The sequence below is a fragment of the Leucoraja erinacea genome, chromosome 2 (genome assembly GCF_028641065.1).
Source record: "Leucoraja erinacea ecotype New England chromosome 2, Leri_hhj_1, whole genome shotgun sequence".
In the NCBI taxonomy this organism is placed as follows: Eukaryota; Metazoa; Chordata; class Chondrichthyes; order Rajiformes; family Rajidae; genus Leucoraja; species Leucoraja erinaceus.
The window spans coordinates 7,589,268-7,615,704 of NC_073378.1; the positions used below are offsets into that span (position 1 = coordinate 7,589,268).

General features: G+C 44.1%; 1 protein-coding gene across 1 annotated transcript in view; it reads right to left on the minus strand.

The window, feature by feature from the left end:
• Nucleotides 1-26,437, minus strand: part of cep72 (centrosomal protein 72) — a 162,517-nt gene that overhangs the window by 27,462 nt on the left and 108,618 nt on the right. The window contains exon 8 of the mRNA XM_055666200.1: nucleotides 11,521-11,575. Coding sequence (XP_055522175.1) covers nucleotides 11,521-11,575 — 55 coding nt within the window. The remainder of the gene's footprint in view (nucleotides 1-11,520; nucleotides 11,576-26,437) is intronic.

The window sequence follows — 26,437 nt, forward strand, 5'->3', positions numbered from 1 at the left end:
CCTGGGATGTCAGGACTTTCATATGAAGAAAGACTGGATAGACTCGGCTTGTACGCGCTAGAATTTAGAAGATTGAGGGGATATCTTATAGAAACTTATAAAATTCTTAAGAGGTTGGGCAGGCTAGATGCAGGAAGATTGTTCCCGATGTTGGGGAAGTCCAGGACAAGGGGTCACAGTTTAAGGATAAAGGGGAAATCCTTTAGGACCGAGATGAGAAAAACATTTTTCACACAGAGTGGTGAATCTCTGGAACTCTCTGCCACAGAAGGTAGTTGAGGCCAGTTCATTGGTTATATTTAAGAGGGAGTTAGATGTGGCCCTTGTGGCTAAAGGGATCAGGGGGTATGGAGAGAAGGCAGGTACAGGATACTGAGTTGGATGATCAGCCATGATCATATTGAATGGCGGGTGCAGGCTCGAAGGGCCGAATGGCCTACTCCTGCACCTATTTTCTATGTTTCTATGTTTTAAACCCTTAACACATCCTCCACTTTTAAACCTCCTGAAACTACTGAAGTGTTGCAATACTATAAAGCCATTTATGCTGCGGTGAAATCCAGTGAGGATCCGGTGCGGTCATGGGTGATGATAAGATTTTCAGCTACAACGTATGCAGAACATAACATGGTGGCGCAGTGGTTGAGTTGCTGGATTACAGCAGCAGAGACTCGAGTTTGATCCTGACTACAGGGTGCTGTCTGTATGTTCTCTCCGTGTCCGAGTGGATTTTCTCCGGGATCTCCCAGTTCCTCCCACACTCCAAAGACCTACAGGTTTGCAGGTTAATTGGCTTGATGTATTTGAAAATTGTCCCGAGTCCGTGTAGGATAGTGTTAATGTGCGGGGATCGCTGGTTGGTGCGAACCTGGTGAACTGAAGGGTCAGTTTCTGTGCTGTACCTCTAAACTAAAATTAAATGTTTAGGTTTAGTTTGGAGATGCTGAGCTTGCAAAACATTGGTATTCAAATTATGTTTTGTCATGTACACTTGATTGACCTATTTTCTGGAATGCTTTGTCTGCTACTGAGGTCAGCAAGTGTTCTGGCTGTAAGCATGAACTTGTTCACTCGTGAAAGAATGCCCCATAATTATGAACATTTTTTTTTTAAAGTAGAACTGGGAAGACCGGTTAAGGGAGACAGACATGATAGCAAGTTGTCCATTCACCAAGGCCTGAAGTTGGCCATGGTCTCAGGAAAACTAGAGAAAAACAAGGATACAATGTGCTGGAGTAACTCAGCGGGTCAGGCAGGATCTCTGGAGGACATGGATAGGTGACGTTCCGGCTTGAGACTCTTTGTCAGGTCTCAACCCGAAACATCATCTGCCCGTGTTCTCCAGCGACGCTGCCTGACCCGCTGAGTTACTCCAGCACATTGTGTGCCTTTGTGTCTCAGGCAAACGAACACTTGATGCTGAATGATGCTGCCTGAAACTGCTTATCCAATGTCTCCATCTGTCCCAGTTGCTAAATTGTCCTAGCGTGATCCAGTGGGGGTCAGATTTGAAAAATGTTGAAACCACCTTGCCTGATGTTGGCAGTATGAAGTTTTCCATTGTCTGCAGCCAGATTTGGGGCTCCCAGTGCATTACTCACAGTTGATGGGAGCAGATTCATCCTCACCTCAGGGCAGCGAATCCCCACGACAGGAGGTTTTCTTAAGGGGTTGGGCAGGCTAGATGAAGGAAGATTGTTCCCGATGTTGGGGAAGTCCAGAACAAGGGGTCACAGTTTAAGGATAAAGGGGAAATATTTTAGGACTGAGATGAGAAAAACATTTTTTACACAGAGAGTGGTGAATCTGTGGAATTCTCTGCCACAGAATGTAGTTGAGGCCAGTTCATTGGCTATATTTAAGAGGGAGTTAGATGTGGCCCTTGTGGCTAAAGGGATCAGGGGGTATGGAGAGAAGGCAGGCACAGGATACTGAGTTGGATGATCAGCCATGATCATATTGAATGGCGGTGCAGGCTCGAAGAGCCGAATGACCTACTCCTGCACCTATTTTCTATGTTTTTATGTTTATCATAGGGCTGTTGAGCAAGCAGCAGGAGGGTGGTTGGAGTGGTAAAAGAAAGAATAACAAGAGATGGAGGAGTGGTTTGAGAATTATACAGCCCCCCTCTGAAAGCAGGACTCCCAACGCCTCTGGAAGTAAATCTCTGCTTTTGACTCCATTCCAGAGCACCCGAACCACTTCTGCCTCACCAGCATCTGAGACCAAGAGTCAGGAAAGATCATATGCCAACTGAGAAACAAAAGCCTCTGGAGAGTTCTTTAATCTTTCCTGGAGAGGAGCTTTGGATTCAAATTCAGCAATTCATCCTCCAGATCTGGAAAAGGATGATATGCCAGAGCAGGTTAGAGAATTATTATCATGGCCATTTACTACTACTACTACCACCATGTACAGAGGAGTCTCCCTGCTCTCAACCACAGTAAAAGTAATTGCATAAGCCCACCTAGTGGCCACAGTAATGTAGATGATCATCACTGCACAACCTTTAAAACTAGAAGAATCAGCATCAACCACTATAGGTGGTCTTTTTCAATTTTACAAAACCAGAAATCAGAGATATGTGCCATTATGTACCAAATGTCAACGTGTTGCTCCAAACTCAGTCTTCGTATTGCATATGCAGACGATGCTTACATACAGGCACACTGGGGGCTGAGTTACAAGTTATCTTTCTCACATCCGTGTGAAAATGGGCCTGGACACTTGCTAACAGATGTTAGGCTCACTGGTCCATCATTCCCTGCAGTCCTTCTTACTGGAGAGGATTTGGGGGATAAGATATCTATGGATTTCAAAAGACAGGCTGGCCTGTCATGGATACTATCAAGATAGTATATGGGAGATCGTGTCTCACGAATCGGATTGAACCTTTTGAAGAAGTAACTAAAGAGTTGATGAGAGCAGCCATGGACAGCAAGGCATGATTAGTAAGTTTGCAGATGACAGTAAATATTGTAGATACCAAAGATGGTTATCAAAAATGACATCAGGATCTTGATCACAAGGGGCAAGTGGGCTGAGGAATAGCAAATGTTTATTGCAGATAAATGCGAGGTGCTGCATTTTGTGAAGTCAAACTAGGGCAGGACTTTTACAATGAATGGCTGAGCACTGTGGAGTGTTTTAGAGCAGCAGGATTTCAGAGTGCACGTACATAGTTCAATGAAAGTGGCATCAGAGTTAGATAGGATGGTCAAGAAGGTTTTTGGTACATTGGTCCACATCTGTCAGGGTATTGGAGTAGAGAAGTTAGAGAAGTAGATGTTATAGTTGTGAAAGACCACAAGGCCGCATGTGGAATATTGTGTTCAATTTTGAATGGCAGCTGCCAAGCCGGACAAAGTGACACGGCTTTTAGGTTTGCCCGGCGGGACTTTAGGTGGCCATTGGCACCCGGGCAACTGTTAATTTCGTGCCCTGTAATGCTAACAATTATATATTTTGGAGGAATTATCTAACTCAGTTTTTAACGTAGACTCTTCTTAATGGATTTAACTAATCTCATTCGCAACCAAAACACAAGCATCTATATTTTCCCAACTTCTAAATAGTTTGTTGATTATTAAGAAAAATCATCCGGTGACCATGAGGTACCCTCACTGTTGCTGTAACTCCCGAGACCTTGAGCCAAGATCTAGTATTACGTGTTCAGCTTCTTAGCAATTGAAATATTTCTTCAAAAAGTCCAAAGGCATCAAAGAAAAGCCACCACAAATTGCTAATCTTATAAAACATCTTGAATGGAAAGTACAGGTTTTTAGTCCATTAACAAAGCCAACTAAAAATCAAACAGTGCATTTACTTTAGTAAAAACCTCTGTAGTAGTTTTTACACTGTAATGGAATCAACAACTCATCCATGTGGTATGTAGTCTGTCAAAAACTGGGTTGGGTGATGAATCTTAGTTCTTGTTCAAGAGGTGTGGGTTTCCTGTATCTGGTCACGGAACATTTACGCAATTATGAAAGTGTCAAAGATATGGACAAGGAAAAAGTGACAAATAATTAATAATAGAGTCATGTCAGCACGGAAACAGAGCCCTTGGGCCACCATGTCCACACTGAAAATCAAGTACACATCTATATTCATAAGTTCATAAGTTCTAGGAACAGAATGAGGTCATTCGGCCCATCAAGTCTACTCCGCCATTCAATCGTGGCTGGTCTATCTTTCCTTCTCAACTACATTCTCCAGCCTTCACCCCATAACCTCAGACACCTGTACTAATTAAGAATCTATAGTATCAACCTCCGCCTTAAAAATATCCATTGACTTAGCCTCCACAGCCTTCTGTGGCAATGAATTCAACAGATTTACCACCCTGCGACTAGATAAACTCTTCGTCTCCTTTCTAAAGGTCCATGTTTTCATTTTGAGGCTGTGGCCTCTGGTCCTAGACTCTCTCCCACTAGTGGAAATACCTTCTCCCCATCGACTCAATCCAGGCCTTTCACTATTCAGTAAATTTCAATGAGTATTCAAAATTAATTCTGGTTATAGCACCTACTCTATATCCTTTTATGCTAAGGTATTTTTAGTGCGTCTAGATTCTCAAATATTGTGCGTCTTTGACACCACTATCCTCGTGGGCAATGCATTCAAATTTGAACCACCATCTCAATGAAAGATATGTTTTATATCCCTTCAAAACTTCCTGCACCTTACCTTAAACCTTTCTCCTCCGCTCACAGACAGCCCAGCTATAGAGTAAAGGTTACTCGTGTCTCCTCAGCGTATGTCCCTCATAATTTTGTACACCTCTATAAAGAATACAAAGAATAATGCAGGACCCACCTTTTCCCCTAAATTATGAAAGCGTTATCTGGATAATCAGGTCAACTTAAACTGTAAGGATGGGGGATTAAAGATTTCCATAAGATTTTGGTACGGCCATAGGGAATATTGAGGAACAGAGAGACCTTGGTGTACAAATCCAAAGATCCCTGAAGGTGGCAGCACAGATAGATTGGACAATAAAGGCGGCATACAGGATACTAGCCTTTATTTGGCAGGCCAAATAAGAGCAGGGAGATGAGGCATTAAAAAAAATACTGGTGAGGAAATTCTGAAATATTGTATAGAGTTCTGGTTGCTTCGTAAAGTAGTAATTACCCAGGAGTGGAAACAGTGCAGATTCACCGGGATGTGTAGGAAAAAACTGCAGATGCTGGTTTAAATCGAAGGTAGACACAAAATGATGGAGTAACTCAGCGAGACAGGCAGCATCTCTGGAGAGAAGGGGAATGGGTGACGTTTCGGGTCTCGAAACGTCACCCATTCCTTCTCTCCAGAGATGCTGCCTGTCTCGCTGAGTTACTCCAGCATTTTGTGTTTGTGTTCACCAGGATGTTGCTTGGCATACTTACGAGGAGAAACTGGATGTGTTTGTTTTCCTTGGAATGAAGACAGGAGGAGGGCTGTGTGTGTGTGTGTGTGTGTGTGTGTGTGTGTGTGTGTGTGTGTGTGTGTGTGCGCGCGCGCACGCGTGTGGGGCGGGGTGATAGCCGCGCCCCCACACACGCGAGCACTATAAACTTTCATCATTATTGAACTTTGATCATTATTGAATTGAAACATTATCAGATGTATTTAGAGGGTAATCAATATACCATATAAGTGCAACAGCTATATGTAACACCAGCAGATTGCTCAGAATTGAAATAGAAAATGTTCACTGATACCTAAGTAGTACAGTGTATTGATATTTTCTCAATGCAGTGATTGGAAGAGATTCAATGAAATAAATTGGTGCTACTTTTTTGTCATCCATCACTTGGCAGCCAATGAAACAACCAGAGATGATTCCAAAACTGTTTTCTACCAGACTGATAACTACAGTTTGTAGGTTGCCCATCCATCTGCATTAAACCACTTCTCCATCCCAAAGATGATGGAAGCAATGAGGCAATTTGGCCTCCTTCTTCCCACATCTTCATTGTTGGAAGATATATTGAATGTCATTTTTTGTTTTGATAAGCACAGATTTTGTGTCCGGTTTGTTGGTCTCCCTGGCAGAAAATGGTCATATAAAAAATGATGTTTTATTGTTGAAAGATGAGTATTTATAACCATTGGCCTTAACTTTGTTTGAACATTGCCCTTCATTTCTTTGAAGATCTAAAACAGTCAAGAAAAAATGAAAGAAGTGTAGAAAAAAAATATAAATAATTTCCAATTGTATAGGAGTTCTCACAACTTCCGTATATCTGAGCACTATACAGGCAATTAGCGACGTTTGAAGCACAGCCACAATTATAATGAGAAAAAAAATAAAAAGCATGAACACAGTTTGGGTATAACTTGAATTCAAATTTCAAGAAAGATGCAGTAAAGTAGTGGTTTAATTGCGGGTCTGGTATTAGAAACTTGGACAATTAATTTGGATCTGTGAGTTGGAATCCAACAACAGGAGATTTTCAATTATATTTTTTAATGATTTTTTTATCTAAAGTATACAATCACCATCACGAAGATATTGTTGATTTCTTACAGTGGGTTCAATTACTTCCTCCCGGTGTGTAAATCTGCTATCCTTAGCCAGTCTAATGGCCTAAACATTTCTTTAAGTGGACAGTATACAAAACAGAAGCTTTTCACTGTACCTCGGTATCTGTGAGTATAATAAACTTAACTTAAACGTGGTTCATTCTTGAGTTCCCTCAGATCTGGAGCAAAACGGGTTCAATGATAGTTGCCAGCGATATTGATATGTCATGAATAAAAACTTCTATCTAATCGAGAAAACTGAAGACTCATAGAAAACATAGAAACATAGAAAAATAAGTGCAGGAGTAGGCCATTCGGTCCTTCGAGCCAGCACTGCCATTTAATATGATGAGAAAAACATTTTTCACACAGAGAGTGGTGAATCTCTGGAATTCTCTGCCACAGAAGGTAGTTGAGGCCAGTTCATTGGCTATATTTAAGAGGGAGTTAGATGTGGCCCTTGTGGCTAAAGGTATCAAGGGGTATGGAGAGAAGGCAGGTACAGGATACATAGAAACATAGACATAGAAACATAGAAATTAGATGCAGGAGTAGGCCATTCGGCCCTTCGAGCCTGCACCGCCATTCAATATGATCATGGCTGATCATCCAACTCAGTATCCCGTACCTGCCTTCTCTCCATACCCCCTGATCCCCTTAGCCACAAGGGCCACATCTAGCTCCCTCTTAAATATAGCACATGAACTGGCCTCGACTACCCTCTGCGGCAGAGAGTTCCAGAGATTCACCACTCTCTGTGTGAAAAAAGTTCTTCTCATCTCGGTTTTAAAGGATTTCCCCCTTATCCTTAAGCTGTGACCCCTTGTCCTGGACTTCCCCAACATCGGGAGCAATCTTCCTGCATCTAGCCTGTCCAACCCCTTAAGAATTTTGTAAGTTTGATTTTGATACTGAGTTGGATGATCAGCCATGATCATATTGAATGGCGGTGCAGGCTCGAAGGGCCGAATGGCCTACTCGTGCACCTATTTTCTATGTTTCTATGATCATGGCTGACTCATACCAACAGGCTAAAAATAGATATGCTATTGCCAAAAATGTCTCATTCACAAAGTGAGAGTCATACAGTGTGGAAACGGGCCCCTCAGCCCAACTTGCCCTGTCTACAGTAGTCCCACCTGCCCGGCTTGGCCCATAACCCTCTAAACCTATCCTATCTGCGTACATGTACAAATATCTCTTAAATGTTATGATGGTACCTGCCTCAACTACCTCCTCCAGCAGCTCATTCCATATACCCACCACCCTTTGTGTAAAAAAAACGTTATCCCTCAGGTTCCTATTAAAATTTTCATCCCTTACCTTAAACCTATGGCCTCTGGTTAGTCATAGAGCCATAGAATGATACAGTGTGGAAACAGGCCCTTCGGCCCAACTTGCCCACACCGGCCAACATGTACGAGCTGCACCAGTCCCACCTGCCCGCGTTTGGTCCATCTCCCTCCAAACCTGTCCTATCCATGCACCTATCTAACTGTTTCTCAAATGTTGGGATCGTCCCTGCCTCAACTACCTCCTCTGGCAGCTTATTCCATACATTGTATAAAAAAGTTACCCCTCAGATTCCTATTAAATCTTTTCCCCTTCACCTTAAACCTACCTACTTGCTGTAATTTCTACAGGGTGAAACCAAAATGTATAAAACGGCCTTTATTAAAATCTGACAATGTGCACTTTAGCCACATGTGATTTTGTATTCTATTACAAATCTCAAATTGTGGAGTACTGAGGCAAGTAAATAAATGATGGGTCTTTGTCCCAAACATTATGGAGGGCATTGTATGTCCTCTGTTCCTCAATTCACCTACTCTGGGCAAGAGACTCGACCCGATCTATTCCTCTCATGATTTTATACACCTCAGTAAGATTACCCCTCATTCTCCTGTGTTCCAAGGAATAAGGTTCCAGCCTATTCAACCTCTCCCGATGGCTGAGACCCACCAGCCCTGGCAACATCCTTTTAAATCTTCTCTGTGCCCTTTCCAGCTTGATTCCCCTTCTCTGGACAAATCACTCCGTGCATTTACCATATCGTTCCACTCTATGACTGCAGTCAATGCATACAGATGATTTTAAAAAATGAAAAAGAATATTAGGGCGGGGGGGGGGGGGGGGGAGATGGTTGTCAGCATTCAAAGATTCTGGACAGAGTGTTGTGCTGGAAAATATGTTAGATTCTCTTCTAATTTACCACACCTCAATCTTAGCTAGTTCATTACAGGATTCTGAGTTCACAAGTTCTAGGAGTAGAATAGGCCATTGCGTCTACTCTGCCATTCAATCATGGACGACAGATGGCTCTGCCTCCTCGGCTGGCCCATTTTCCTTGTGCCTTCTGTCGTTGTGCCATTACAAGACCTTCACCCACTTTGCCGTTCTAATCATGAATTTGTCTATCTCTGCCTTAAAAATATCCACTGACTTGGTCTCCACAGCCCTCTGTGACAACGAGTTCCACAGATGAATTACCATCTGACGAAATAAATTACTCCTCACCTCCTTTCTAAAAGAGCACCTTTTAATTCTGAGGCTATGACCTCTGGCCCTAGACTCTCCCATCAGTGGAAACATCCTTTCCACATAAACTCTATGTGGAAGGCCATCGGTATTTCAACAGGGAGGTTGAAACCAAAGAAACTTGGATCAACTCTATTTAAATTGTGTGTGTGCAATACGAAACTGTATACGACTGGTAATGCGATTCATATTGTCCGACACCAAAACATATTCAAAGTTTAACAAGTCACAAATTTCTCCCAATATTTCTTCCTCTGGCTTCACAATTTGCACTTCCTCTATCCTTATCTCACATTTTTTCTTATCTCACATTTTGTTACTTTTCATCGCTGGCACTTATGTCCAACCATTCCGCCTGTCATAACCCCCCCCCCCCCCCCCCCCCCCCACTCCACCCATACCTGCATCCACCTATCAGTCACCAGGCTTTTTCCTGCCCCTCCTCGCTTCAAGCTTTTTACCCACCCCTACCCCCACCACAATCAGTTTGAAGAAGGGCCACAACCTTAAACATTACCAATCCACATTCTCCAGAGATACTGCCTGAGCCCGCTGATTTACTGCAGCACATAGTGCCTTTTTTTTGTATCTGTAGTTCCTTGTACCTCCTTTAACAAGTCGATTCCTGCTTTTTAAGCTTCTCCATTATAAAATGGAAGAATCAATCATATTTACATTTGACATAAAGGAGGCCATTCAGGCCACTGTCATTGCTAGCCCTGAAAGCAGTCCCAGCTATTCCTTTTCCCCAGTTATATCCCTGTGGCGTATTTTCGCTCACTTGCTCATTATTTCCACCCTGATTCTCCCAACAGCCACGTACATGTGGGGTAATTCAGGAAGCTAATTAACCTAGTTATCGAGTCTGGGTTGCTGGAGCCATGTGTCGTTATGCCACACAGTCAGTTTGCCTTGACTTTTGTCGATCAGAACCATTATAATAATTCTGAACTGTTCTAATTAAACAGACTCCCAGAAAGAATTTGAAGAAGGGTCTCGACCCGAAACGTCACTTATCCATGTTCTCCAGAGATGCTGCCTGACCTGCTGGGATACTCCTGCACTTTGTATCCTTCTGAACATTTGATAAGATATTGTTGTCTGCACTTGAAATTCATGGAATTGAAAACAAAGATTATTTGAACCTATTGATCTGTTGAGTAAGAGAAAAACGATAGAGTTGATGAACAGGTTCCACAATGATAGGATGTGACAAGTGTCAGGCAAGAATCTGTGTTGGACACTGCAATTATTTAGCGTGAGAAATGACCTACTGGTCAAACAAAAAAACTATTTTAAACTTATCAATGACACAAAGATTTTTTTGTCAGAATATGGGTGTTGTTAACAAGAGCAGGATTTATTGCCTAAGAGAAGATGATGGTGAGCTTCATTTGCTGCTGTCCTGCCAAAGCTACTCAGACCATGCTGTAGCTCAGGGACTTTCAGGAGGGAATGGGAAAATATTTCAGGCTGATGTGCGATGTGAAGGGATACCTGCAGGTGGTGGTGTTCTCGTGCACCCAGTCCTTGTCCTTCCTAGGAGTGAATGACATGCAGTGCATTTGGTGAATGGTGCCCAGCGCAGAGGTAGGATCTCTTTAAGCCAATAAGTAAATAATTTGAAGGGATTCGACAAAGGACACAAAGTGCTGGACGGGAATCCTACCTCGGTTCCCAGTGCGGAACCTGTATATGCATGCCCCCCTATTTGCAGAAGTAATCGTGTGAGGAAACTAATGGATTATGATGCACCAACAACAGAAATAACATAATTCCTAAAAAACTTCACTGTAATGTAATTTCCAAATCAGCATTGCATTAAAACTGATGTAATTACACATGAATCCACATTACAATGAGGCTTAAATTTGCAGGCATGATTTGCAATAGCAACTGCCCATTTACATTTGAGAGGTTGCGGTTGAGTCACTTTAAAAATCACCATATGCAATAGAAATACTGATTTTCAAACGTACAAAAACAGTGGTAACACAGCAATCATTTTTTTTAGGTGATAACTGGTTGGAAACCAGTATCATGAGGGCAGTATCATGAGAGCAGATCACATGAATGGGAAGAGTTCGGAAATATAGGATTGGAGAGGAGATGGGGCCGAGGAAACAGGAGGGGGGAAAAAAAAGTCCAGAATAACATTGCATACTAGATTTAAGTTGTAGTACGTGAAGAATGAATAGGTTGTGAGGAGCAGGGTTGATACAAGGAAATGGAGATCACAGCAAAAAGATGTTGAAGGAATTCAGATGATGTTGGAAGCAAGAATGAGGATGACCACATGGAAGACTGAGGATACAATTAATTTCAAAGGATGGCAGAGCAAAATGGAAGTCAGGAACATAAACCCGAGCCACTAGTTATTAGCAATATGAAGAATTCAATGCATTTATTTCATCAGTCTTATAGGAATGCTTAGCAGTATTTGCGAAATATACAAGAGGGAAAATGAATTACCTTCATTAACCGCTTGACATTCTACAGAGCTTTTCCTTTGTGGATTCACGACACCCTGAATGGAATTAAGAAACAAGCCAACACGTATTAACAAATAACTTCACAAGAACATGAGCAACAATAACAAAAATGTGAACTGAAAAAAATGACCTTTCAATAACCTATGCACATTTGATTGATTGATTGATTCTTTTAATTTGACGTTCTACATTCTTCAAAGCAGACTATTGAGAATGATTTAAGAGAAATGACAGTAGGATCAAGTAGGACAATAAAGCTAGCAATCGACACTCCTTAAAATAAGATTGCGTAAACCAGCGTCTCCAGTTCCTCGTTTCTCCAATAAGCACTCCGACCCGGGTGTAGTCATAAGTGACAGAAGCAGAATTAGGCCATTTTGCCCATCAAGTCGACTCCGCCGTTCAATCATGGCTGATCTATCACTCCCTTGTAACCCCATTCTCCTGCCTTCTCCCCATAACCCCTGACACCTCTAATCAAGAAACGTTCTATCTTTGCCTTAAAAAATATCCATTGGCTTGGCCTCCACAGTCTTCTGTGGCAATGAATTCCGCAGATTTCCCACCCACTAACTAAAGACATTTCTCCTAATCTCTTTCCTAAAGGAACTTTCTTTAATTCTGAGGCTATGATCTTTGGTTCTAGACTCTCCCACTGGTGGAAACATCCTCTCCACATCCACTCTATCCAGGCCTTACACTATTCGGTAAGTTTCAATGAAGTTCCCTCCACTTCATCCATCTAAACTCCAGCAAGTTGAAGCCCAGTGCTGTCAAACGCTCATCAAATGTTCTCCCATTCAATCCTGAAATCATTCTCGTAAACCTCCTCTGGACCCTCTCAGGCACCAGCATATTTTTCCTTCAGATGTGGGGCCTAAAATTGCTCACAATATTCCAAATGTAGTCTGCTATAGAGCCTCAGCATTACATCCGTTTTTGTATTCTAGTACTCACAAAATGAATGCTAGCATTGCGCTTGCCTTCCTTACTTCCGATTTGACTTGCAAATTCACTCTTTGGGAATCCTGCACCAGTACCTTTGCACCTCCAATTTCTGAATTCACTCCCCATGTAGAAAATAGTCTACCCCTTTTATTGCAACTACCAACACTTTGCTACACTGTATTCCATCTGCCACTTCTCTGCCCACTCTCTCAACCTGCCCTTGTCCTTCTGCAGAGTCCCTGCCTTCTCTACACTACCTGTCCCTCCACCTATCTTCGTATCATCAGCAAACTTGGCCACAAAGCCTGCAGTCCCTTCATCCAAATCATTAATATACAAAGTGAAGAGTATCAGCCCCAGCACCGACCCCCTGCGGAACTCTGCTGGTCACTGGCAGCCAAGATAAAGCCCACTTTACTGCCACCTTTTGCCTTCTGCCAACTGGCCAAGCTGCTGTCCAAGCTAGTATTTTCCCTTTGATACCGTGTGGCCTCTCATCTTCTTTAGCAGCCTCACATGCGCACATTATCAAAGACTTTCTGAAAATCTAGGTAAACACCATCCACTGACTCTCCCATGCTATTTACTTCCTCAAATAATTCCAACAGATTTGTTAGGCAAAACCATGCTGTCTTTGTCCTAAATTATCATGTACTTCTAAGTACACCATAAGTTCATCCATTATAATGGACTCTAAAATCTTACCAACCACTGAAGTCAGGCTTATCGGCCTATAGTTTCCACTCTTCTCCTTTGTTCCTTTCTTGTATAGCAGGGTAAAATTTGCAATTTTCCAAACGTCTGGAACCACTCCTGACTCTAATGATTCTTAAAAGATCACTAGTAATGCCTCCACAATCTCTAAATCCACCTCTTTCAGAACCCTGGGGACTGGGGTGCAGTCCATCCAGTCCAGGTAACTTATCCACCTTCAGGTCTTTCAGTTACCCAAGCAGCTTCTCCTTAGTAATAGCCTCTTCACTAACTTCCACCCCCTGACTCTCTTGAGTTTCAGGCACGTTGCTGGGTGCTAGTCCACAGAGGCCAATTCATATCAGGTAAATAGAAGGATTTGAATTGACAACACTTTGGTAGAGTTTTTCAATTGAATAGATGAAGAAAAAAAACTCACCTCATTCTCTGCTGAGTAGTCAGCAACAAAATACTTATATCTACTGGGTGGCTAGTAGCACAGCTGATAGAGCTCATACCGCCAGAGGACCAGGTTTGATCCTGAGCTCGTTTGTTACATATGCAGAGTTTGCACGTTCTCCCTCTAAACATGGGGGGTTTTCCTCCGGATGCTCCGTTTTCCACCCACATCCCAAAGACGTGCAGGTTTGTAGGTTAATTGGCCTCTGTAAATTGTTCCCAGTGTGTAGGGAGTAGAAACATAGAAAATAGGTGCAGGAGTAGGCCATTCGGCCCTTCGAGCCTGCACCGTCAGTCAATATGATCATGGCTGATCATCCAACTCAGTATCCTGTACTTGCCTTCTCTCCATACCCTCTGATCCCTTAAGGCACAAGGGCCATATCTAACCCTCTTAAATATAGCCAATGAACTGGCCTCAACTACCTTCTGTGGCAGAGAATTCCACAGATTCACTACTCTCTGTGTAAAAAATGATTTTCTCATCTCGGTCCTAAAAGACTTCCCTCTTATTCCTTAAACTGTGACCCCTTGTCCTGGACTTCCCCAACATCGGGAATAATCTTCTGCATCTAGCCTGGCCAACCCCTTAAGAATTTTGTAAGTTTCTATAAGATCCCCCCTCAATCTTCTAAATTCTAGCGCGTACAAGCCGAGTCTATCCAGTTTTTCTTCATATGAAAGTCCTGACATCCCAGGAATCAGTCTGGTGAACCTTCTCTGCACTCCCACTATGGCAAGAATGTCTTTCCTCAGATTAGGAGACCAAAACTGTACGCAATACTCCAGGTGTGGTCTCTACAACTCCAGTAGAACCTCCCTGCTCTTATACTCAAATCCTTTTGCTATGAATGCTAATATACCATTCACTTTCTTCATTGCCTGCTGCACCTGCATGCCTACTTTCAATGACTGGTGTACCATGATTGTACTGGTGTACCATGTATTTCCGGCAGAGGGAGTACAGAGAAGGTTCACCAGACTAATTCCTGGGATGGCAGGACTTTCATATGAAGAAAGACTGGATAGACTCGGCTTGTACACGCTGGAATTCAGAAGATTGAGGGGGGATCTTATAGAAACTTACAAAATTCTTAAGGGGTTGGACAGGCTAGATGCAGGAAGATTATTCCCGATGTTGGGGAAGTCCAGAACTAGGGGTCACAGTTTAAGGATAAGAGGGAAGTCTTTTAAGACCAAGATGAGAAAATCATTTTTTACACAGAGAGTGGTGAATCTGTGGAATTCTCTGCCACAGAAGGTAGTTGAGCCCAGTTCATTGGCTATATTTAAGAGGGAGTTAGATGTGGCCCTTGTGGCTAAAGGGATCAGGGGGTATGGAGAGAAGGCAGGTACAGGATACTGAGTTGGATGATCAGCCATGATCATATCGAATGGCGGTGCTGGCTCGAAGGGCTGAATGGCCTACTCCTGCACCTATTTTCTATGTTTCTATGTTTCTATGACACCCAGGTCTCGTTGCATCGCCCCTTTTCCTAATCGGCCACCATTCAGATAATAGTCTACTTTCCTGTTTTTGCCACCAAAGTGGATAACCTCAAATTTATCCACATTATACTGCATCTGCCATGCATTTTTCCACTCACCCAAACTATCCAAGTCACCTTGCAGCCTCCTAGCATCCTCCTCACAGCTAACACTGCCCCCAGCTTCGTGTCATCCGCAAACTTGGAGATGTTGCATTCAATTCCCTCATCCACATCATTAATATATATTGTAAATAGCTGGGGTCCCAGCACCGAGCCTTGCGGTACCTCACTAGTCACTGCCTGCCATTGTGAAAAGGACCCGTTTACTCCTACTCTTTGCTTCCTGTCTGCCAGCCAGTTCTCTATCCACATCAATACTGAACCCCCAATACAGTGTGCTTTAAGTTTGCATACTAATCTCTTATGTGGGACCTTGTCGAAAGCTTTCTGAAAGTCCAGATATAACACATCCACTGGTTCTCCCCTATCCACTCTACTAGTTACATCCTCGAAAAATTCTATAAGATTCGTCAGACATGATTTACCTTTCATGAATCCATGCTGACTTTGTCCAATGAATTCACCACTTTCCAAATGTGCTGCTATCCCATCTTTAATAACTTGACTCCAGCATTTTTCCCACTACCGATGTTAGACTAACTGATTTGTAATTACCTGTTTTCTCTCTCCCTCCCTTTTTAAAAAGTGGGGTTACATTAGCTACTCTCCAATCCTCAGGAACTACTCCAGAATCTAACGAGTTTTGAAACATTATCACTAATGCATCCACTATTTCTGGGGCTACTTCCTTAAGTACTCTGGGATGGAACCTATCTGGCCCTGGGGATTTATTGGCCTTTAATCCATTCAATTTACCTAACACCACTTCCCGGCTAACCTGGATTTCACTCAGTTCCTCCATCTCATTTGACCCCCGGTCTTGCTATTTCCGGCAGATTATTTTTGTCTTCCTTAGTGAAGACAGAACCAACGTAGTTATTCAATTGGTCTGCCATGTCCTTGTTCCCCATGATCAATTCGCCCGTTTCTGACTGCAAGGGACCTACATTTGTTTTAACTAATCTTTTCCTCTACACATATCTATAAAAACCTTTGTAGTCCGTTTTTATATTCCCTGCCAGTTTTCTTTCATAATCTATTTTCCCTTTCCTAATTAAGCCCTTTGTCCTCTTCTGCTGGACTCAGAATTTCTACCAGTCCCCTGGTAGGCTGCTTTTTCTGGCTAATTTGTATCCTTCATCTTTTGTTTTGATACTATCCCTGATTTCCCTTGTTATCCATGGATGCACTACCTTCCCTGATTTATTATTTTGCCAAACTGGGATGAACAATTGGTGTAGTTCATCCATGTAGTCTTTAAATGCCTTCCATTGCACATCCGTCAACCCTTTAAGAATCAATTGCCAGTCTATCTTGGCCAATTCACGTCTCATACCCTCAAAGTCACCTTTCTTTAAGTTCAGGACTCTTGTTTCTGATTTAACAATTTCACTCTCCATCCTAATGAAGATCGCAACCATATTATGGTCACTCTTGCCCAAGGGGCCACACACAAGACTGCTAACTAACTCTTCCTCATTACTCCGCCCTCGAAGCAAGCTCTCATTTCAGAGCTGCTGGGAGATGATAATCTCGGCGATAGGAGGCCATCACAAATGCTGCGGAGATGGCGCATGCTGGCGGTGGACGAAAAGATTGACGGTAATGTCTGGAAACAGGTTTCTCCGCTGCATGCCTACTCGGGTGCAGGGGCTTCTGATAGGTATGTTTCAATCGGCCAGCATAGACAAGCTCGCAAAACAGGCCGACATTGTCTTGGAGACAACTACTGCGCTGCAGGTGACTGTGGTTAATGCAACAACAGTAAAGCTGGAAAATTCACAGCTGGAACAGCAAATTGCAGCGCTCAATGTACAAGTCGAGGCTATGGCAACCCTACAGAACCATTCACGTTTTAGGTTTAACACAAACCTTGGGGGTCGGGGATGGGGCAGAGGTGATGCTCAACGCATTTGCTGGAAACACTAGAAATATGGTGCAGCGGACTGGTCGTGTCAGCCTCCTTGCTCCTTCTCCAAACATCAACACCTGGGATTCGACGAGGCCCGGCAGTAGAGGCGACTGCTGCCTGTGGGCAAACTAGCCACCACCTTTTACTCAGCGACAGTCTTTCGAGTATGCAATATCTCATTGACTCCGGCGCTGAGTTATCGGTCGTTCCACCCAGTTCCCAAAAGCGTTCACACCCTAACCCCGGATGCATTCTCACCGCCGAGACCAAATTCTAGCATACAGATATTTGGTCAGAAATCAGTTACGCTCAACTGTGAAAACGTTTCGCTGAATTTTCACAGTCGCCGATGCATCAAACTCATTATCGGAGCGGACATTCATTCACATTTTTTTTTGCTGGTGGATTTTAAAAATCGCCGCTTAAGTGATTACTGCACTCACGCATAGGGAAACTGCATCTGCCGTCCGGCAATGATTATCTCTCACCTTACCAGCCTCCAGCCCAGTACCGGCCCATATCAGGAGTTACTTAAACAATTTCCATGACTAATAACTCCATCTTACCGGCGCACAATGATATCAAACATTCTGTCACGCATCATATTCAGACCAGCGGCCCTCCAGTTTCAGCAAGAGCGCGCATGTTACCCGTAGATTGCCTCAAAGTTGCAAAGGCCAATTCTGCAAAGATCAATTTGACCATATATTGGAGCTCGGGATCATCCGCAGGTCTAAGAGCTGCTGGGCATCACCTCTTCACATGGTCTCGAAGAAGTCCCCCGGCAATTGGAGACCATGCGGCGGCTACCGTTCACTAAACAATGTCACTGTTCCAGGTCATCTTCACCTATGACTGCACACCTGTACATGGTACTAACACCATCATCAAGTATGCAGATGATACAACGGTGATACAACGGTGATTGGCCTCATCAGCAACAACGATGAGCTGGCCTACAGGGAGGAGGTCCAGCACTTAGCAGCATGGTGCGCTGACAACAACCTGGCCCTTAACTCCAAGAAGACCAAGGAGCTCATTGTAGACTTCAGGAAGTCCAGAGGTGGCACGCACACCCCCATCCACATTAACGGGACGGAGGTGGAACGTGTTTCTAGCTTCAGGTTCCTGGGAGTCAACATCTCCGATGACCTCTCTTGGACCCACAATACCTCTACTCTGATCAAGAAGGCTCATCAGCGTCTCTTCTTCCTGAGGAGACTGAAGAAGGTCCATCTGTCTCCTCAGATCCTGGTGAACTTCTACCGCTGCACCATCGAGAGCATCCTTACCAACTGCATCACAGTATGGTATGGCAACTGCTCTGTCTCCGACCGGAAGGCACTGCAGAGGGTGGTGAAAATTGCCCAACGCATCACCGGTTCCACGCTCCCCTCCATTGAGTCTGTCCAAAGCAAGCGCTGTCTGCGGAGGGCGCTCAGCATCGCCAAGGACTGCTCTCACCCCAACCATGGACTGTTTACCCTCCTACCATCCGGGAGGCGCTACAGGTCTCTCCGTTGCCGAACCAGCAGGTCGAGGAACAGCTTCTTTCCGGCAGCTGTCACTCTACTAAACAACGTACCTCGGTGACTGCCAATCACCCCCCCCCGGACACTTATTATTTATTTTTTATTCAAATCGTTTGCTATGTCGCTCTTCAAGGGAGATGCTAAATGCATTTCGTTGTCTCTGTACTGTACACTGACAATGACAATTAAAATTGAATCTGATTGAATCTGAATCTGAATACAGCATCCCACATTCGCAGGATTTCTAAGCAAGCCTACAGGGTAAGCGATGTTCGCAAGCGTCGATCTCATGCGTGCGTATTATTAAATTATGGTCGAGCCTGCCGATATTCCCAAGACAGCCGAGGTGACTCCGTTCGGGACGTTCGAATTTCTACGGATGCCGTTTGGTTTACAGAATGCAACACAATTGTTCCAGCGTTTGCTGGATTCATACACTCCGGCCTCGATTTCGTCTACGCATACATAGACGACGTGTTGGAATGTACGCAGCATACTGATCCCGATCTTATCCATCACCACTGGACGCATACATCCCATAATTGGAAGATGTACATGTCGATGACAGGAGAGAAACCATCATATGTGACACTTCCACTGACAAACCAAGGCCGTTTGTGCCTAGGACGATGAAGCGAGAAGTTTTCACCACGCTGCACAACTTATCACATCCGGGCATGAAGGCTACGATAAAACTAATCTCCGAACGTTTCATCTGGCCTTTCATCAAGCATGACGTTGGATTAGGGACGAAGACTTGTCTACCATGACAACAATCCAAGATCTCCAGGCACACTAGGACCCCTTTCGGTGGTTTCGAGCACGTGCATCTGGACTTGGTTGGCCCACTCCCACCGTCAAGAAACGACACATATCTGTTCATTGTGAAGACCGGTTCACAAGGTGGCAAGATGCTATCCCATGTCATCAACATTTCAGAGGAAACAATTGCCCGCACTTTTGTTGACTGTTGGATTTTGGTCTTTGGGATCCCAAGTACGATCACAACAGACCGAGGACCATAATTCGCGTCTGCGATGTTTCAAACACTAACCGACCTCATGGGTACAAACCGGATTCGAACGATTGCGTATCATCCACAAGCGAGCGGCCAGTTGAAAGTCGTTCTGGCAGCCGGAAGAGACGCGTCAAACTGGAGTGAGCGGTTGCCTCTGGTTCTGCTTGGCATTCGTATGGCGGTGACAGCAGACCAAGAGTGTTCGTTGACGGAAATGGTTTACGGCACAACTCTGAAGCTGCCCGGCGAATTTGTTGAACCAATCCCCACAGCCAGATCCTATGATCCAAGCAAGTATGTTGATCGATTACGGCGAACTATGCAGCGACTCAGGCCAACACCGACATGGCAGACACCTGCAATGGTCCACGTGCCTGCTGACCTCCAATGCTGCACACATATTATGGTCCGACACAACGCCGTCCGCTGACCCCTTCAGCGAGCATAGGATGGCTGAGGTTTTGTGAAGTATCGGAACTGAAAATCTGACACCGTATATGTCGCCCGGTTAAAGCCAGCATACGTCGAGAACCAACTAACTACCCCACACACCAAACCGGCAAAGTCACAAGACCACAACACTTCCTGTCTGCAGTACCAACCACGATCAGGCCATAAAATCAATCCGCCTGACGGGGCAAGACAAAGCTGCTGCTCCGGATCCACGAGCCGAGCGCCTGTCACGTCCTTAACATGGGCGGGCTCGGCGACCGGATGCCCTCGGCCCTCATGAGCGCAATGCTCACTCTCATGGGCAACCACCTGCCCTGTCCTCTCTTTGAATTCACCTACCTGCAGCAGTTGCCTGCGTCTACTCTTCCAGCGCCTCAGTGACCATGGCCTCGTAATTAACCCTGGCAAGTGCCAATTCGGCCTTCAGGCCATCAACTTCCTGGGGCATCCCTTTCTGCGGAGTTTAATGTTATAATAGAGCGATTGTTCCTATTTTGTTTTTCTTTCTTTTCTAGGGTCTACTTTCTCACTTTACTTCCTTCTCTAACTTCTTTTCCCAACACTCTTGCACTTCACGACTCTTGCGCACTTTCTTTACTTTCTTTACTTCTATCTTTTTCTTAAAGCTCAAAAAAAAATGAAGCGGTACAAAAAATGTATTAAGATATATGTGTTGTGTAGTATTGTAATTTACCGTACTTCTAATTTAAAAAAAAAAAAAACTTCCTGGGGCATCGGGTGACTCAGCATGGAGCAGTGCCCCTGCCGGACAGGGTTGAGGCAATCCACCAGTCACCCTTACAGCGTCCGTATGAAGGTCCCTTTCGCGCTGCGGCACGGGCCTACTACATTTGATTTGGACATGGGAGGCCGGCGTGAAACAGTGTCTGTGGCCCGTTTGAAACTGGCCCACTTGGACCTGAGCGAGCCAGTCCACGTGGCTCAACCTCCCCGTCACGGGCGTCCGCCGTCCCGAGCGCCCAGAAATTCTTCCGAAACGAGCAAGCCCCCGGGGCGGGTTGTATCTACGCGTTCGGGCCGCCTTGTGCGACGTCCTGTGCAGTTCGGTGCCTCTGGTTCTGGGGGAGGGGGAGTCATGTGGCGGCACCTGATAGCAACCCAAGGTCACGACGACCCATCGGCTCTAGAGGGCACCGTCTTGGTGGGGGAGGCACGAGTCACGGGGTCGATATCTGAGTTGGTATTTAAAGCCGGGCCAGGGAAGGAGTAGGGAGCTGTATTGCAGAAGAATAAACATGTCTAGTGCACACAACTCGTGTCCGGCTAATTTTTGGCTGGACACCTGCCAGACCCCGCCACAGGACGCACTAATTGGCCTTCTCTGCATACGGGTTATGATTGGTAAGCATGAAGGTAAAAGGGGCTTCTGGAATAAAGGTGAGGTAAGTTGTCTTGGCTGAGCTAAGTGTCGTTGGTTCTAGAGACAGCCATCTAGAGACAGCCGTCAAGGCTGTGCTCTCTGCCGATCACCAACCCCTCACACTCACCCCCTACGACGTGTACGTGGCACTGAGTAGGACTAATGCACGTAAGGCTGCTGGCCCTGACGGCTTCCCCGGGCACGTGCTCAGGGCCTGTGCTGCGCAGCTGACAGACGTCTGGACTGACATCTTCAACCTGTCACTTGCCCAAGCAGTTGTCCCCACGTGCCTTAAAGCCACCTCCATCATGCCAGTGCCAAAACACTCCACTGCGGCAAGCCTCAACGACTTCCGCCCATCATCACCAAGTGCTTTGAGAGGCTGGTCCTGGCACACCTCAAAAGCTGCCTACCCCCCACACTGGATCCCTATCAGTTTGCCTACCGCAAGAATAGGAGTACGGAGGATGCCATCTCAACGGCACTTCACTCCGCCCTCTCCCACCTCGACAACAGAGACACTTTGTAAGAATGCTGTTCATCGATTACAGCTCAGCATTCAACACCATTATACCATCTAAACTGATCACCAAACTCGGTAACCTGGACATCGACCCCTCCCTCTGCAACTGGATACTGGACTTTCTAACCAACAGACCACAGTCTGTTAGGTTTGACAAGCACACCTCTTCAACCCTCACCCTGAACACCGACGTTCCACAGGGCTGTGTGCTGAGCCCCCTCCTCTACTCCCTCTTCACCTATGACTACACACCTGTACATGGTACTAACACCATAATCAAGTATGCAGATGATACAACGGTGATTGGCCTCATCAGCAACAACGATGAGCTGGCCTACAGGGAGGAGGTCCAGCACTTAGCAGCATGGTGCGCTGACAACAACCTAGCCCTTAACTCCAAGAAGACCAAGGGGCTCATTGTAGACTTCAGGAAGTCCAGGGGCGGCACGCACACCCCCATCCACATTAACGGGACGGAGGTGGAACTTGTTTCCAGCTTCAGGTTCCTGGGTGTTAACATCTCCGATGACCTCTCTTGGACCCACAATACCTCTACTCTGATCAAGAAGGCTCACCAGCGTCTCTTCTTCCTGAGGAGACTGAAGAAGGTCCATCTGTCTCCTCAGATCCTGGTGAACTTCTACTGTTGCACCATCGAGAGCATCCTTACCAACTGCATCACAGTATGGTATGGCAACTGCTCTGTCTCCGACCGGAAGGCATTGCAGAGGGTGGTGAAAATTGCCCAACGCATCATCGGTTCCTCGCTCCCCTCCATTGAGTCTGTCCAAAGCAAGCGTTGTCTGCGGAGGGCGCTCAGCATCGCCAAGGACTGCTCTCACCCCAACCATGGACTGTTTACCCTCCTACCATCCGGGAGACGCTACAGGTCTCTCCGTTGCTGGACCAGCAGGTCCAGGAACAGCTTCTTCCCGGCAGCTGTCACTCTACTCAACAACGTACCTCGGTGACTGCCAATCACCCCCCACCCCCCCCGGACACTCCTCCCACAGGAAAAACACTATGTCTGTATATATGCTAATGTAAATATTTATTCAAATCATATGCTATGTCGCTCTTCGAGGGAGATGCTAAATGCATTTCGTTGTCTCTGTACTGTACACTGACAATGACAATTAAAGTTGAATCTGAATCTGAATCTGGTTCTTTGCTTTCTGTCGTGGGATTCAGTAGATCCAACAGCAACTTGACCTCCCAAATTCTATACTCAATACTCTGATTGATGAAGGCCAATGTGCCAAAAGCCTTTTTGACTACCCTATCTACTTATGACATACTCAGCAGGCAGAGAAGAACTGCTAATTCTGAGATAGAGCATGGAAACGGACCCTTTGGTGTATCGAGTGCACTCCGACCATCAATCACTCATTCACTAGTTCTATGTTATCCCACTATTTGGGAAAACTACACAAAGTAACAGCACAATATTTTGTGTTTGAGACAGAGACAAAGATTTCTACGATGCATTCCATCACATCAGAATGACCAACATTTTTTTTGTTCAGTGAATACTTTTGCAGTTATAATGTACCCAGCAAACTGTCACAAACAGTAATAAGGTAAACAAGAAGTTTGGCTGTTTTAGTAGCATTCTTGAAAATATTGTCATTGGATCTTTTCCATCCCCTGAGAGCAAAGATGTGCCCAAATTTAACATTGAATCTGAATGACAGCGTCATTAACAATCGTCAGTACTGCACTTGATTGTTCACGAGGATTATGTGTTTGATTTCTCGGAGCAGGATTTGAAGGTAAAGTGTAACTTCTGTCCAGAAGCTCAAGCATTCGATTATATTCAAAGAAAAAGTGTAACCTGTTGCAGTATGCGCATATGTTGTTTATCATGATTCAATGTATGTTTTTAAGAGAGAGTTAGATATTTCTCTTTGGGCTAACAGAATCAAGGGGTATGGGTAGAAAGTAGGAACAGAGTACTGATTGTGGATGATAAGCCATGATCATATTGAATGGTGGTGCCGATTGGCCTACTCCTGCACCTATTTTCTATGCTTCTGTGATTTGTTGTAGATTGTGGCTATTTAATTTTAATTAGAGATTTGAATGGTGCTGCATCATGTTGTACTTAATTGCAAATTCTGTCAGTTGTTTCCCAGGAAATACCAATTTATAGCCTCTAAAGATACCAAAAATTCTTAAAGGATTGGACAAGTTAGATGCAGGAAAAATATTCCCGATGTTCGGGGAGTCCAGAACCAATGGTCACAGTTTAAGAATAAGGGTAGGCCATGAGATGAGGAAAAACGTCTTCACCCAGAGAGTTGTGAATCTGTGGAATTCTCTGCCACAGTAGGCAGTGGAGGCCAATTCACTGGATGTTTTCAAGAGAGAGTTAGATTTTTTTCCATCACAGTGAGGAGGAGTTGGAGATTCACGGTGATGGATGTTTGTGTAAAGTGTGTTAAGTGTGGGTCTTGTTTTTTTTTTGTAATGTTAAGACTGCAGAAAATGCAATTTCGTTCAAACCAAGCTGTATGAATGGCAATACAAGGCATTCTATTCTATTTAGCCCTTTGGGCTAAAGAATCAAGGGATATGGGAAAAAAGCAGGAACGGGGTACTGATTTTAGATAATCAGCCATGATCATATTGAATGGCTCGAAGGGCCGAATGACCTACTCCTGCATCTATTTTTCTATGTTTTTCTATGTTTTTCTACGTTTCAAACACAATTAAATCCGTTTGTGATACCATAAAGAATAATGCTAATTATAATGACATACAAAATAATAATAAAGATGGTGATATTTGGATGTTTATTGCAGTGGCCTATTTATCAATGATTTTCCTTCTAGGAGGTGAAGAAGTCACCAATACATAAAATTCCCACTGCTCGTAATTTTGTGAGAGCTTTGATTTGAGAATTAAGGGGCAAAAGTTTAGGGGTAACATGAGGGGGAACTTCTTTACCCAGAGAGTGGTAGCTGTGTGGAATGAGCTTCCAGTGGAAGTGGCAGGTTCGATTTTATCATTTAAAAATAAATTGGATAGGTATATGGACGGGAAAGGAATTGAGGGTTATGGTCTGAGTGCAGGTAGATGGGACTAGGTGAGAGTGAGTGTTCGGCACGGACTAGAAGGGCCAAGACGGCCTGTTTCCGTGCTGTAATTGTTATATGGTTATTATATGGTTATAATGATGAACTAAGCTTGATCCAAACTGATCCCTACTCTGTAATAATCTGACCATACATGAAATCACTATTCATTTTTAAAATAAGGTAGATGATTTATTTCTGTTATCCATAAAAACAATGTGAGTTTAAGGTTACAGCATATTTTGAGAGGGGGAAATATAATCATAAATAACTATTTATAATAATAAATAATAACAAGAAAATTTTGTAAATTGAAATATTTTCTTCTTGATTTGAAATATACTTTCTACGAATGAATTTTATAGTAGCAAGGCTAATCAGAAATTCATGTTTTTTGACCGCTGCTTCATTATCTTACTGCTGAAGGTAATGCCTAGCCTTTGCTATGTTAGTTGATTAGTGACTGAGGGGGAAAAAAACCTGGAGCTTTCTTGTTGCGGTACTTAAGTATGAACTTGAGTTTGAGCTTAGAAGTATGAGGGGGGACCTAATTGAAACTTACCGAATTGTGAAAGGCCTGGATAGAGTGAATGTGGAGAGGAGTTTCCACCAGTGGGAGGGTCTGGGACCAGAGGCTCAGAATAAAAGGACGTACCTTAAGAAAGGAGATGAGAAGGAATTTCTTTCGACAGTGGATGGTGGATTTGTGGAATTCACTGCCCCAGAAGGCTGTGGAGGCCAAGTCAATGGATATTTTTTAAGATGGAGATCGATAGATTCTTGAGTAGTCAGGATGTCAGGGATTATGTGGGGAAAGCAGGAGAATGGGGTTGAGAGGGAAAGATAGATCAGCCAGGATTGAATGGCAGAGTAGACTTGATGGGCAGTATGAATTAATAAATGCTTGAATGAATGAATTAATTAATTAATAAATGCTTGAATGAATGAATGAATTAATTAATAAATGCTTGAATGAATGAATGAATGATTGAATGAATGAATGAATGAATGAATGGCCTTATTCTGCTCCTAGAACTTATCACCTGGTTTTTGGCAGTATCAAGAAGAAACTGATAATTGTAGCTACTAGATTGGAACAGGTTAAAATACATGGACTTGCAATGAAATGAATAAGATTCAATTGGAAACAAGTCTCAGATGGAAGATAAATAATAGATGTTCTGTTACCCAAAAGCCAGTATCACAAATAGCACCTTTATAAATGTGTCTGTTTTGTTATGGGTGAATCTGAATGCTATTTCTGCAATCACCTCTTGTGAAATGTTCTTTA